Source organism: Leopardus geoffroyi, chromosome E2 (assembly GCF_018350155.1).
Source record: "Leopardus geoffroyi isolate Oge1 chromosome E2, O.geoffroyi_Oge1_pat1.0, whole genome shotgun sequence".
NCBI classification, from domain to species: Eukaryota; Metazoa; Chordata; class Mammalia; order Carnivora; family Felidae; genus Leopardus; species Leopardus geoffroyi.
This window is the reverse complement of record NC_059335.1, coordinates 3,862,764-3,876,483: the sequence shown is the minus strand read 5'-3', so window position 1 is coordinate 3,876,483 and position 13,720 is coordinate 3,862,764. Positions and strand designations below refer to the sequence as shown.

Genomic DNA, 13,720 nt, shown 5'->3' with positions numbered 1-13,720 from the left:
TCAGAAGAGGTGGTGCCCAGCGAAAAGGCACTCGGAGAGGACAGGTAGGGCCGGAGCGGCGAGCTGAGTGTGCAGCCCGCGTCTGTCCTTGACGGGAGTCACGGCGTCCGCCCCCGGGGAAGTGAGGACCGTCCTGCGCCCCTGAACGGTCACCTCACAGGACCCGCTAGCGAGCCTCTGAGTGGCGATGTCCACCTTCTCTGGGCTGCAGCCACCCCCGCTCTAGGATCATAGGCACACCTGGGGATATTGGGGAATTAATTCCAGACCACCAATAAGGGAATATGGCAATAAAGCAAATGGAATGAATTTTTTGGTTTTCTAGTGGGTATAAAAATCCTGTTTATACTATACTGTGGTCTATTACGTGGGCAATAGCATTATGTCTTTAAAAAAAAAAAAGTACATACCTTAATTTTAAAATACTGGGGCTCCTGGGTGGCTGAGGTCGATTGAGCATGCCACTCTTTCTGGGTCAGGTCCTGATCCCAGGATTGAGCCCCGCGTCAGACTCGCGCTGAGCACAGAGTCAGCCTCTGTCTCCTTCTCCTTCTCCCTTGCGTGCGCTCTCTTTCTAAAAATAAAATCTTAACGCAGGGTTGCCCAAACCTTCAGTGTGTAAAAACGCGCCGTGAAGCGATATGTCATAAGATGAATCGTGCCTCTATCGCATGTAATTCAAACCTCTCCCAATTCTTTGGGACTCTGGAAATTAACCTAACACCTTAACTTATCCATATTTCTTTATTTTATTTTTAAATTTTATCTAAATCCAAGTTAGTTAACATATAGTGTAATAACAGTTTCAGGAGTAGAATTTAGTGATTCATCACTTGCATAGAACACCCAGTGCTCGCCATTTATCTGCATTTCTTACAATCTTAGTAGAGGAACATCACTGTATGATGCATCCAGTAAACATCCCCATGCAGATGGTGGTCATCTGCTTTCGCTGCCTCAGAGTTTGAAATAATGTGCCTGCGGCCAGCGCTCTGAAAGGAGAGGACCCCGCAGTTTGACCCTCTGCCTTTGTACTTGGTGCCCCTAACCTGCTCTCCCCATTCTCTGGGCCCCCAAAGTGGACGTCTGAAATGCAATTTATTTTTATTTTTATTTTTATTTTTAAAAGGTTATTTATTTAGTGAGAGAGCAAGCATGAGTGGGGGAAAGGGCAGAGAGAGAGAGAGAGAGAGAGAGAGAGAATCCCAAGCAGGCCCTGCACTCTGATGTGGAGTTTGAACCCGCGAACCGTGAGATCATGATCTGAGCCGAAACTAAAGAGTCGGATGCTTAATCAACTGAGCCCCCCAAGGGCCCCCCAGAAATGCAGTTGATTTTTGGACATTGATGATGTGTCCAGACACATTGCATAAGTCCTTTTCAAATTAGAATCATGGATCTTTATATGATTTTGAATAGTCCATGCACACAATTTTGGGATCCATTAATAATCAATACAGCATTATTCTACCCATTTAGTGCTTATCACTTTTTTTTTTTTTTTGCTTTATTTAATTGGCTGGTTACTTATTGAATACAAGTGGCAGCACCGAACATGGTTGTCTGAGTCTCCTTCACAGCACAAAGGTTTCAAGCTTTGCCTGTAAAAATTATCCCTATTATAAATTGGCGATCTGTTTTATCAAAAGCTTTGCATCTGTTGCTATTGTCTTGCTTTACTATTTCTTATTTTAATGTTTGAAGTGTATTGATTTTGGATATGAAACTCACAGGCGTTCCTGAAAAAAAAAAGATACCTGCATTGTCATGACATGTTAACCTATTTTATAGATCGCTGAACCTTGTCTCTGGATATTTTGTTTAGGGACCTATACCTGAGTCCATGCGACGGAGCTCACCGTGATTTTCCCAGTTTGTAGTTTTCTTGCCAGGTTTTCGTGTTAATTTTTGTTTTTCTGGCCTGATAAAATGTGTCAGGGGAGCATTCCTTCTTTCTCTGTTCTCTGGGGAAGACTGTGTAAGTTTGGTATGCGTATGTGTGCATGTGTGTTCACATGTGTGCTCACGTGTTTGTGGATGTAGGTGTGTCCATATGCCGACGTGTTCATACGTGTGTTCACAGGTTCTTGTGTGTGTATGTGTGTGTTCATGTGTGTAGGTGTTTCTGTGTCTGTGTGTGCTCAAGTGTGTGTTCACATGTTCACATGTATGTAGGTCTGTCCATGTGTCTGCATGTGCGTTCACATATTTGTGTGTGTTCACGTGTTCACATGTATGTAAGCCTGTCCATGTGTCTGTGCATGCATGTGTGTTCATGTGTTTGTGTTTATATGTGTGTATTTGTGCCTGTGTGTCCACATGTGTGTTTGCATGTTCACATGTATGTAGGTGTGTCCATGCATGTGTGTGTGTATTTTTATGAGTACATCAGTGTTTGGAGGCATTCATCAGTGAAACTTTCCAGACTCAGTTCACTTTGTGGAAAAAATTTTAATTGTGTATTCAACATATTTTATACATACGGCATTTAGAGTTTCTATTTATCCCTATTCCATCATTTTGCATTTTTGAGAATTGTCCATTTCCTCTACATTTTCTAATATATTAGCACAAAATCATTAATAATATAATAATAAGTAATAAAAATAAACAATACTTCTGTTATGTATTTAAAGTCTATAAGATGTGATGCTGTGCTCATAATGTCCTCTTTCTCTGTCTCTGTCTGTCTGTCTCTCACTCTCTCTGTCTTTCTTGGCATTGTGGCTAGGATTTATGAATATGTTTCATGTTTTCACGAATAAACGTTTTGGGCTTTATTGATTATGCTCTATTTTTTGTTTGTCTTCATTAGTAGCTACTCTTATCACTATAATTTCCTTCCTTCTACCTTCATTTGGAATAATTTGCTATTTTTTCTAAATTCTTGTTACAATAGTTTATGCCATTGACTTTTTAGGCTTTTTCTTTTCTAATACGTTCATTCCTGGTTGCTAATTTTCCTGCGCCATAGGTCTGATGTGTAACATTTACATTATTCAGCGTAAGCATTCTCCCATTTCCATTTTGGTTTTCTCATTTCACTCACGGATTATCGAGAAGTCTGTTGCTTTATTTCCAAAATGTAGGGGCTCTAGCTATCTTTGATGGCAGAATCCGGTCACTCCCAGAGGGTCCCAGGAGTTCTTACTGGTCTATGTTAGGAGTCCAAGCTGGCTGGGGCCATTAGGTGGCCTCTGTGGGCAGCTCCTGCGCCTCCTGGGGTCCCCGCGGTCCCCTCCCTGGAGTGTGGGGTGTGGGTCCTTCCTGGGCTAGCGGATGGCCAGAGCAGCATACACGCTGGGCTCTGCTGGAGGCTCCCCGGCTTGGGAGGAATGGGGTGCACTCGTCTCCCGTCTGAGCGTCAAGCGGTTCAGCTGGGCGTAGGTCACATCTGGGGGGGCGTCAGATGCGGCAGCCTGCAGTGGGCGGGGGGAGAGGGGAGGTGTGTGGTTGGGGTGGGGCGAGCCTGGGAGCCTGGAGAAGAGAGGACCCACCTGACTGTCCATCTGCCTGTCTTCCTCTGCTTGTTTGTCTTCTGTGTCCGGCAATCCCCCCCACAGGGGATTGTGGCCGGTCCCCGACTGAGTCTTGATCTTGAGTGGCTCACCTGGGCATACGTCGTTCCTTGGGGGTCTCCATCCTCCGCGTCCTGCTGGAGACAGACAGTGAGGGGGAGATTCGTCTCCTTGATTCCACTCGACAGCCTCAGTGAGTTTTCCACACTGTTGCCAGAGTGATGCTTTCGAACTTTTAGGCAGCGTAGGTCAATCTCCCGGTGGACTCCTCAGGGACTTCCCGGGCCTTGGGGCATCTGGGTGCTTCCTACCGCTCTGAATCTGTTCCGGACACTGTGTCTTGCTCATTTGGCTCCAACCACATGGCTGCCACCCCCACCTTCCTGAAAACGCATGTTGCTGCCTAAGGACCTTTGCGCCTGCTACCCCCACCTCCCGCCTTATTTTCCCCAGCCGCACTTTGCACTCCGGGACACCGCCCACTTCCTCGCATATGGTCTGTCGCGCGCAAGGTGAGCTCGCCGAGCGTGGGTCAGCTTTGCTCACTGTCGTGCCTGCAGCGCTAGGTGGGGCCTGGTACACGGTGGGCTCTCCGTGCACATTTGCCGGGCAAATGAACGAATGGGGCCTAGAGACCTGCGGGTGATTCCTTTCTTCACGCACCCTCTTGAGACCCGGGCGAGCACCCCAACAACCGGAAGTCCGACGGCGGGTGAGGACCAGTCAAGGGGGGCATGTGGGAGGTCCCGCGAGGTCACGGCAAGAGGCCCCGGGGTGCCCAAGGAGGGAGAGGGCACCCGTGGGACACCGCCACGACCGGGTGGGGTGAGGACACAGGAGTGTCCGTTGGTTTACGTTTGGCACCAGGAGGGCCCTCGGGGTCTGCACGGGAGCAGGGGTCTCACCCGCTGGTCCAGCTCCACCCCCTCCTCGGGCTGTGCGTCTTGCACGGAGGCATCTGCTGGGGCAGAGAGGGGGGCGTGTCTCTTGGCAAGGTCCCCTGGGCTCACACCCCACCCCGCAGTCCAGGGGCCCCAGTGGCGGGTGAGGGGCCGAGGCCACACGTGCGGGAGCGCGGTCCTCACTCCCAGCCACCAGCCCCTCCCAGCCCCCACCCCCCGGGGCGGCCCCACTCCTCTCACAGAGGGTCTCCTCCTGGGTGGCGGCAGCCGGCCCGGAGCTGGGGAGGAGATGGGGTGTTAGGGGGCATAGACGGGCAGGCGGGTGGGGGCTCGGGGGTCTGCGGGCACGAGTTACCTGTCCTGCAGGCCTCTGTCCTGGGGCTCTGGGTCTGCGGCCCCTGCAGGAAGTTGGGAATCAGCCTCCCCCTGGGCTGGGAGGTTACGACCCCCGCCACGTGATCCCAGAGGAAAGGAACCCTTCACACATATTGCCCGTGTTTCAACATCTCCCGAGACGGAAAAGAGGGAAACACCTTCAACTGGCACATGGGTGCCGACCTTCGGTGTTTTCTTTCTAGCCTCTCCGACGTGAGACTCTGCAGAAGTGTCTTTCCACGCTGGCCTTTCCCGCGTCTGGTTTCCCTCTGGCTGGCGCCCTGAGCCACTCTCCATCCACCCGCGGGAGAGCCACCACCCCCTGGGGCTGGTCACCCCCGTCCCTTCTCACCCGGCTTCCTGCCTTTGCCCTGACGCCGGCGACGGACGAGGAGGACGACGAGGAGGCAGAGCAGCAGGACGAAGGCCCCCGCGGCCCCGAGGAGGACGTACAGGTACCGGTTGGGACCTTGGGCAGAGCCACACCGTGAAGGAGCCAGTGATGCCATTTAACTGGGCGCCTGCTGTGTGCCAGGCACGTGCTGGGCTCTGGGCATTCACCTGTGACCCTGTCAAGGGTCACGCAGCAGGGGACTGCCGCCCCCCCCCCCCCGCCCCCCACTCCACAGACAGGAAAGTGAGGCACAGGGAGGCTGATCACGTGTCCCAGGTGGCCCAGCGTGGAGGCGGCAGGGCTGGGACTGGAACCCGGGCTGTGGGTTCCCTGCGCTCTCCTCATGCTGCCCCCCCAGGCCGACACCAACTTGGGGCTCTGGGCTTCTCATCTGCAGGCGGGTCTGTCCCAGCGTCTTCGTCTGGGGCCGAGGGTCCTTCCAGATTCCCCTCACTACCTGAAGGCCCCCAGCCATTGTCCTCCCGCCCCTCCCCCTCCAGGGTCATCCCACTGCTGCAGAGGGCCAGGTCCCCATAGAATCCCCACCCGGAGGGGCTTCCCCATGAGCCCTCCTCTCCCCCCGGAGGGGGCCAGAGCCACGGCCAGAACTGAGGGGAAGTCTAATCTGGGTCACGACTCTCTCCTTTACACCTGGGGAAACTGAGGCCCAGGCAGGGGAGGGGCGTGTCCAAGCCGGTGTCTCCAGAGGTGCCTGAACTGACGGTGCAACCAACCCCTGCTCCCATGGACCCACCGCCTCCTCCTGACGGAGACCTTCACTTGCCCGCAGAGGCTCCTGGGGTCGGGGGGGGGCTGCCTCTTCCCCAGCTGGGCCCCCACCCTCTCCCTCTGCCATGACCACCCCAGCCCTCCTCCCCCTGGCCTCAGAGCCCCTGGAGCCTGGTGGCCGCCCTGGCATCTCTGAAACACGGGAAGGAAAGCCCTGGACAGAAGTCACCGTGACTCACCAGCTGTTGAGCTGGGATCTGTGGCTGGGGGGCCGGGCTCTCCAGAGGATCCTGGGGGGAAGGGCAGCAGTAGAGGAGGGGGCTGGAGTTTCCCTTCAAGACCCTGTCTCTGCTTACAGCCTTCTCCCTCATGTGCCCTGCGGCCCCCAGGGCCCTCCTCCTCCACCTGGAGAATTGTGGTGACGGGGACAAGGAAAGGGGCAGGGAGGGAGGGGCGTGTTTCCCTCCTGTGCTCTGAGGGGCGGACCCCTCGGGTGACACTTCCCCTGAGCCCCTTCCATTATGTCTCAGCCAGGGCTCTCTTGGGCACAGGGCCCTGAAGACAACATTGGGACACAGAGGGGACAGGGCTGGGGCCCCTCACCTGAGATCTGGAGCTCCAGGGGGTCACTGGGGTGTGACAACAGGTAGGGGAAGTTGCTGTATGAGCTGTAGCACCTGTAGGTCCCCCCCTGGGCTGAGGTCACAGGACTCATGGAGAATTTGGCCTGGTAATGCCCAGCTCCGTACTTTGATCTAAGACGCAGGGGAGGGTCGGCTGCCCCCTCCTTGGACAGAAGGAAAGTGTCCACAAAGCTCCAGGACTGACACAGCAGGGTCACATTCTCTCCTGAGGCCACCATGGGTCCTGGCTGCACCGAGAGGGAGGGTGTGTAGGAGAGCTGTCCTAGAGAGAGGAAGGCAGGTGAGGGGCTGTCCATCCTTGCTCTGAAATGAGTCTGTCTGTCCTCTGAGTCTCTCCCCTTCCCCATCCCCTGTCTCTCTGTCTCTCTCCCTCCCTGGGGACCCCACACCCCTGACCCCAGCCACCACCACCTGGGACACCCCCAGCAGGGCCTGTGCAGAGTCTGGGGCCCTGACTGAACCCGTGTCCCCTCACCTGTGACCAGGATGTCCAGGGGGTCACTGGGGGCCGACCACTCGGAGGAGAGGTTGTGTCCACCATAGCATGTGTACCGGCCCCCATGGGAGCCGCTCACTGGGCCCAGGGGGAAGTCGGCCCCCGAGAGCCCAGCCTGGGGCTGCAGGCTAAGGTGCTGGGGAAGGTCACGTGCCCCCTCCTTGTACAGAGCGAATCTGTCATAGCCGACGTCAGAGCGACACTGGAGGGTCAGCCTCTGTCCAGGGGTCACGACAGGGCTCTGCTGGGTCAGGAGGGAGGGCTTCCTGGACATACCTGGGAGACAACCAGTCGTGGGTTGAGGAGCAGATTCTCCCCAAACCTCTCTTCTCCTGTCCTGACCCCCAGGTCTCAGTGTCTCTCACATTCTGTGTCTCTGACCTGTGAGATCCCGTGTCCCCCTCCCCCCACCCTCTGATCTGGGGCTCCCCTGGGAGCAGAGCCTCCATAACCTGTCTGGTGGTCAAAACACGGATGCAACAAAAATCAGCTTCCCTCACCTGAGACCAGGAGCTCCAGGGGGTCACTGGAGAGTGACCACATGTGGGGGGTGTTGCTGTAATAGCCATAGCATCTGAAGGTCCACCTGGCGCTGGGGGTCACAGGGCCCACAGGAAACAGGGCCTGGACCTGCCCACTGGTGTGTCGCTGGGAGTCGAGGGTCCAGGCGGGTCTGGATTCTCCTTCCTTCATCAGGACGAACCTATGGAATCCCATCCGTGAGGTGCACTGGAGGGTCACCTTCCCTCCTGAGGTCACGACGGGTCTGGGCAGGGCTGAGAGACGGGGTTTGTCATGGAATCCTAGGAGAGGAGGAGGGGGCGTGTTAACTGGGGCTCAGATTCCACCCCCCACAATGCCCCCAGGGCTGGACTGTGAGGGGAGACACGCTGGGAGGAGACCCCCTCCCTGAAGGCAGAGCCTGGGGCGGGGACCCTGAGGGGGCTCGCACCTGTCACCACCAGCTCCAGGGGGTCACTGCGCTCTGACAAGCCAGCGGGGCTCCGATAGGAACAGTGATACCGTCCTGCATGTCCATCTGTCATGTGTGTGATGGAGAACTTGGCCTTGTTCCCAGGCTCTAGTGTGGGCTGTCTGTCCAGGTACATTGAGCCTTCCTCTTTATACACATGGAGCTTCTGGGCCTCCAGGGTCCCCTGACACCAGATGTTCACAGCACTACCCCAGGGGACCACAGAGCCTGGCTCAGCCCAGATGGAGGGTGTGAGGAGGGTCCCTGGAAGGAAACAGAGGCTCGGTCACAAGACCGTTCCCACCTCCAGTTCCCAGCTCAGCCCCAAACGCCCAGACGTCCCCTCTCCATCTGCCCAGAACTGCTGTCGTCCATTCCCAGCTGCCTGGTGGGTGACCCCCGTCCCCAGTGAGGAGGTGGGATGGGACACCTGGGGACACACTCACCTGCCTGCACTTGGGTCCTGGGTTCCACACTGAGACCTGGAAGAGAGTCCCTGTGAGAGGATGGCCCTGAGTCCTGAGCAACACCCCTCCTCCTGATGACCCTCCTGTGCCTGAGGTCTTTGACTGCCCAGGGCCTGGTTGTGGGGTGGGTCCCTCCCAGACTAGGGCATCCTCTCCCCTCCTGAGATCTCACCGAGGAGGAGCAGGGCCGTGAGGGTGGGGGTCATGGCGTCTCTGCCTCTGGCCCCGGCTGTGCAGAGGGAGGGACCTCAGTGCCCACAGGACAGACAGAAGCACAGGGTGTGGCCACTTGGGGGCTGGTCTGCCTGGTCATGGGGTTGTCACGTCAGCAGCCCCACAGGAAGGGGAACAGCCTGTTTCCAGGGGGTGGCTCTGGTGCCCATGAAGGTGCAGTAAGTGGACCCAAGGCTTCCTGAGATGTCCCATCCAGGTGAGGAGACCAGGGCACGTCCTTCCCTCCCAGATCCTCCCCTATGAGTTCTCCTTCATTCTCAGCACATCCCCAGGGTCCTCACCTCCCATGGGGTCCCCAGACCCCGGAGATGCTGCAGGGGGTGTGGGTTCCGGCTCCTCTGCGGCCTCATGTCAGTGCAGACACAGCTGTGACATTTCTGCATGGCTCAGGTCAAGGTCACCAGGGTCATGCACACAGAGGAGAAATACAGGGAAACAGGGAAGGAAAAAAAAAAACCCTCTCTTCACCTGGGGCCGGGGGCTTTCTTTCTGTCTCAGCCTTCAGGGTCTTCTCTATCTTCCTGTGTCATCGTCCACCCCCCATCCTGGGAACACAGCTGTGAGTCCCTCCTGCCTCCTCAGTGCCCCTCATTCCTGGGGCAAAGCTGTCTTAGCCATTCTGGGGTCCTGCCTGTAAACTTTAGGGGACATTTATTTGGGGTAGAGGTTACATTTTGAAGGAAAACATCTTCAGCAAAATATTCCCGGAGCAGGGGCGCCTGGGTGGCGCAGTCAGTTGAGCGTCCGACTTCAGCCAGGTCACGATCTCGCGGTCCGTGGGTTCGAGCCCCGCGTCGGGCTCTGGGCTGATGGCTCGGAGCCTGGAGCCTGTTTCCGATTCTGTGTCTCCCTCTCTCTCTGCCCCTCCCCCGTTCATGCTCTGTCTCTCTCTGTCCCAAAAATAAATAAACGTTGAAAAAAAAAATTAAAAAAAAAAAATTCCCGGAGCATCCACTGTCAACATGGCCTTGGGTGGTAATGTTCTCTGTCTGAGCCTCAGTTTCCTCATCTGATGCATTTTGTCCTGGACTGCAAACCCCGGGGTGGTTGTGGGGATTTGGTGCCAGGTGCACAGGAGTGAAGAGTCACTGTGAGTTTCCAAACCAGGCAAGATGAGCCTGGGCTGGGTCCTGATGACGTGATGGGATCCGGGGGTCTGACGCTGCAGTCAGCTGTTTGGTTGATGCACCCACTGGAGACCTGGTCTGTTCTGAAAGCCAATACTGCCACTCACAGTAATTCTGAAATACGCAGCCATGGACAAATGCAGAGAAACGGGAAATGAAATTTCCAAAAATGGAGTTGGAACGGCAGCAGGGAAGAGAGAACAAAGTTGAGTTCCCACTGGTGCCTGGGACCATGGAGGGATCATAGAGAGGGATTTTTCCATCCTTGTGGACCCTAGAAGGACCCCAGTGTCTTTTCACAGGGGAAATATCCGGGCTCCAGGCAAAGGTTGGAAGCTGAGGCTCCCCTCCCCCATGTTTTTGGATGGAAATCTGTAATACGTGCCCCTGGTCCAGATTGAGTAACCCCGCCCTGTGTGGGCTCAAACAGACGAAATCTCGTGCTGTTAGCTATGGGCATCTCTCCCATGTGCGTATGCATGTGTCTGAAACTGACTCTCATGTTTGGATCAGACAGTCTCAAGGTACTCTCAAGTTGGGAGAAGTGTGAAGGTTAATACAGAGAAACCCCACAAAAAAAGGATCGTGAAGCCAGAAGGGGGATCTTGCTCGCTACACCTCTTGGTCAAGAATCACCAATCGCTCACCCCACAGAGGAATCATCAACAGTACAGGATCCTCAAATACAGGCCCCAACAGAGAATGCTGGGAGGAGGCAAGAGCAGGTGGAAGAAGCCTTCGCTCACACTGGGGAATTCCTTTCAACATTCCCATCCTGAAATGAGTCTGCTTTTTGGAGTCCTGTGTAAACAGTGGTGGCATCATCCTACTTCCCTCATTCACAATGAGGTAAATACAAATGTTGATTTGTGTTTATTTTTTATCTGTATGGAATCATACTTTTACGATGTAAAAGTTGTCCTTTATCAAAACATATTTCAGGAAAGGAGTGTGGGATGGAAGTTGTGCAGACTGTGTCTCAGCTGGCTCCCCCCACCAGCAGGAAATCCCAAGCCGCAAGCTTCACTTGCTGCCTCCACCAGCAGGAAATCCCAAAGACGCATGCGCAGCCTGTGACGTAGCTTGCTCCCCCCACCAGCAGGAAATCCCAAGGACGCATGTGCAGCCTGTGACTTCGCTTGCTCCCCCCACCAGCAGGAAATCACAAAGAGGCATGTGCAGTGTGTTGCATCGCGGCCAGCCAGCTTTGCAGGCCTCACGGCAGTGCATGCATTGAACAGCTAACTGTGCCGGCCGAGTTCAGCTTCACTGTGACGATGAGCTCAAGGAGGAAAACGGGGGAATATGGTGAGAAAACATGACTCTTCTCCTGGTCCCTGATTGTGGGTTTTCTCCCTGCCAAGAGCCCTCATCATGGATTTCCCTTTTCTTGCAACAGCGCCCACACATCTTGCTAGAAACGTAGCCCCCTGGTGCCCCTTGTTTCTGTTCGCAGGTATCCCCGCATTGCTCTGGTCCTGCCTTCAGCTTCAGGCTCAGTCGGTTGGGTTTGTGCTCTGAATATGAAGGGAAAACTGGCCTTTGTGTAAAGATTCAACTATCAAAAAAAAAAAAAAAAGATTCAACTATCATCTAGTGACTGTGTGACTTTGAGAAATATCATCCTGTCTCTGAACCTGAGTTTCCTCCTTGGGAGAGGTTTGTCATGAACCCTAGTGCTCAGAGCAGGTGTTGGGCCCGTGCTGTCATGTTCATGGGGTGGCTCAGTCATCACTAATTTCAGGCCAGATGAAGAGTCTTGGAAGAGGTGCATGAGAGGATGCGTTGTCTGACTCCACTGTCTAGGTAGACAATGGATGGGCTCACTCAAGAGCCCTGGTTCGTTCCTAACACCGAGAGATGCTATTTATCATATTTCTGAAAAATGTAGCCACAGCCAAGTGCAGAAGAGGAGAAAAGAAAGTTCCCAAATTGAGGAACCTCAACAGATAACAAGAGGTCAAAGCTGAGTGGCCACCGGTGTCTGGGACCAACAAGGGGTCATCAGTGTGGATGTTTCCCCTCTGTGTGGACATGAGAGGAACCCCAGGTCTTCACAGGCAAGGATGGGATCAGATCTCTGGTGAGTTTGGAGGCTGTGTTGCTCCCTTCTCCATTTTTGTGGTTGGGCACTGGGATATTTTTGCCAACAGAACCAGCCGTGGTCAGCACTGAGCCATGGCCCCATGTATGCAGAAGAGAATTCACTGTAGTGCAGGAAGACGTGGACCTCTGTGAGTGTGAGCCCTACATTGGACCCAACTATGCGTGCAAGACACAACTATGCATGGACACTAAGTTTGTGGGGGTGGATGTCACAGGGCAAAACAACTGCAGGCATGCCTGCCTAATCGTGAATGACTCCCAGTGCAGCTGTAGGAGGAAACCTTTGTGGAAAATAAGGTGTGTGGAAATTCAGCCCTCCCAACAGGAGTATACTGCAAAGAGGAGTCTTGATGAGAAGAAACAGTGCTACAAAGTCAATCTTAATGCTCATTGAGAATTCTGCTAATATATCCATGGACATACAGTGCCAGGAATATGTAGACTTATCTTAAATTAGGTATGTGTTTCATATCAGAAAGATGATGGAGGAACTTGAATTTTAAAGAAAAATCTTTATTTTTGAGAGAGAGAGAACAGGAAAGAGTGGGGGATGGGCAGAGAGAGGAGGACAGAGAATCGGAAGTGGGCTGTGGGCTGACAGCAGTGAACCAAGTGCGGGGCTCAGATTCACAAACCACGAGCTCATGACCAGAGCCGAAGTGGAACACTCAACCTATTGTGCCACCCAGGTGCCCCCGGAACTTGCATTTTTGAGAAAAGAATATGATTGATACTTGAAGAGGCAATGATAGAAATGAGTCAGAAATTTTAATGGTGAAGAACCCAGTTGAATGAATACGTTCTAAGCTTTCATTCTGCCAAGGGGAAGACCTGCCTGAAGAGTTTGTCAGGAAGCTGGAACACAATATTGAGGAAACTTTCCAGACTGCAGAATAGGCCAGAAATGGAGATTTCAGGTACTTGGGAGTAGAATGAAGAGGGCCAAGGTCACATCTACTGTGTCAGGAAGAAAGGACGGAGAATGCTGTCTCCCAGCTGCCCAAGAGGCAAGTAATTTGAGTATTTTCCAAAGATGAGGAAAGACCATTTAAATGGTGGTGGATGCACATTTAAAAATAAAACCTGTATATTGACACTTCATAGTAAAATGAAGAAATCCAGGGTAAATTAGATTTTAAAAATCGTACATTGAATTGTACCTGTAAAAATGGTTAATGTTATTCTTTGTGAATTTCACCTCAATTGAAAAATATACAACAGAGGCTTGTTGGGTCTGCAGAAACGTCCTAAAATTACTTCCTGGGGAAAGTGCAAAGGCCACCTCCAGGCCACATTTCCCAAAGGTAAAAATGGGTGCCAGAAGCTACTGACAAATATCCCCAAGGAATGAAGTGTTGGTAGGGAATTGTATACTGAGCCAAATTACTACTGAGGCCAATAGTGAAAGCATCTGCAGAGACAAATACGTAAATTCTGTGGAATCATGTCACCCCATCTGCCCTGTTAGGACTGATGTCCCACATGTTAAAGTCACCAGGTCAGGGTGTGCCTTCAAGAGAGATGAGGAGGGGTTGTGGGTTGTTTCCTCAACCACCAGATTGATTTCCCCTCCAAGCATGTGCATTTTGTCCTCTCCTTGAAAAGAAAAAAAATTATGAAGTATCTGGATAAAGAGAGAGAACACTATCTGCCAAAGGAAATCTTTGTGGTGGCTTCCAAAGTCTCCCATACTATCCAATCTTTCCCCAACCTCATATAATTAAAAAGTTTATAAGTGTAATGCCTATTTTGAAA

The 13,720-nt window shown here is 53.2% G+C and overlaps 1 protein-coding gene and 1 long non-coding RNA gene across 14 annotated transcripts; one reads left to right on the top strand and one right to left on the bottom strand.

The window, feature by feature from the left end:
• Positions 1-2,431: 2,431 nt before the first annotated feature.
• LOC123578601 (leukocyte immunoglobulin-like receptor subfamily B member 3) lies at positions 2,432-8,784 on the bottom strand. Of its 13 annotated transcripts, none has more exons than XM_045441558.1 (13): positions 8,671-8,784; positions 8,478-8,513; positions 8,011-8,295; positions 7,559-7,861; positions 7,038-7,334; positions 6,522-6,824; positions 6,158-6,208; positions 5,148-5,264; positions 4,776-4,818; positions 4,661-4,698; positions 4,424-4,479; positions 3,611-3,655; positions 2,432-3,419 (listed from the first exon to the last, which is right to left on the bottom strand). In XM_045441558.1, exons 1-13 carry the CDS (start codon positions 8,702-8,704, stop codon positions 3,273-3,275), a joined length of 1,755 nt encoding a protein of 584 aa, XP_045297514.1. In that variant the 5' UTR covers positions 8,705-8,784; the 3' UTR covers positions 2,432-3,272. The 13 variants fall into 13 exon arrangements, 9 of the variants coding, with proteins under 9 accessions (XP_045297514.1, XP_045297516.1, XP_045297515.1 ...); XM_045441560.1 differs by having other exon boundaries at positions 3,611-3,652; XM_045441559.1 differs by having other exon boundaries at positions 4,424-4,476.
• A 65-nt stretch (positions 8,785-8,849) lies between these two features.
• Positions 8,850-10,878, top strand: LOC123578615. Its single transcript, XR_006702432.1, has 3 exons — positions 8,850-8,928; positions 10,377-10,708; positions 10,802-10,878. It is a non-coding gene; the product is annotated as an uncharacterized LOC123578615 (long non-coding RNA).
• The last annotated feature ends 2,842 nt before the right edge of the window (positions 10,879-13,720 follow it).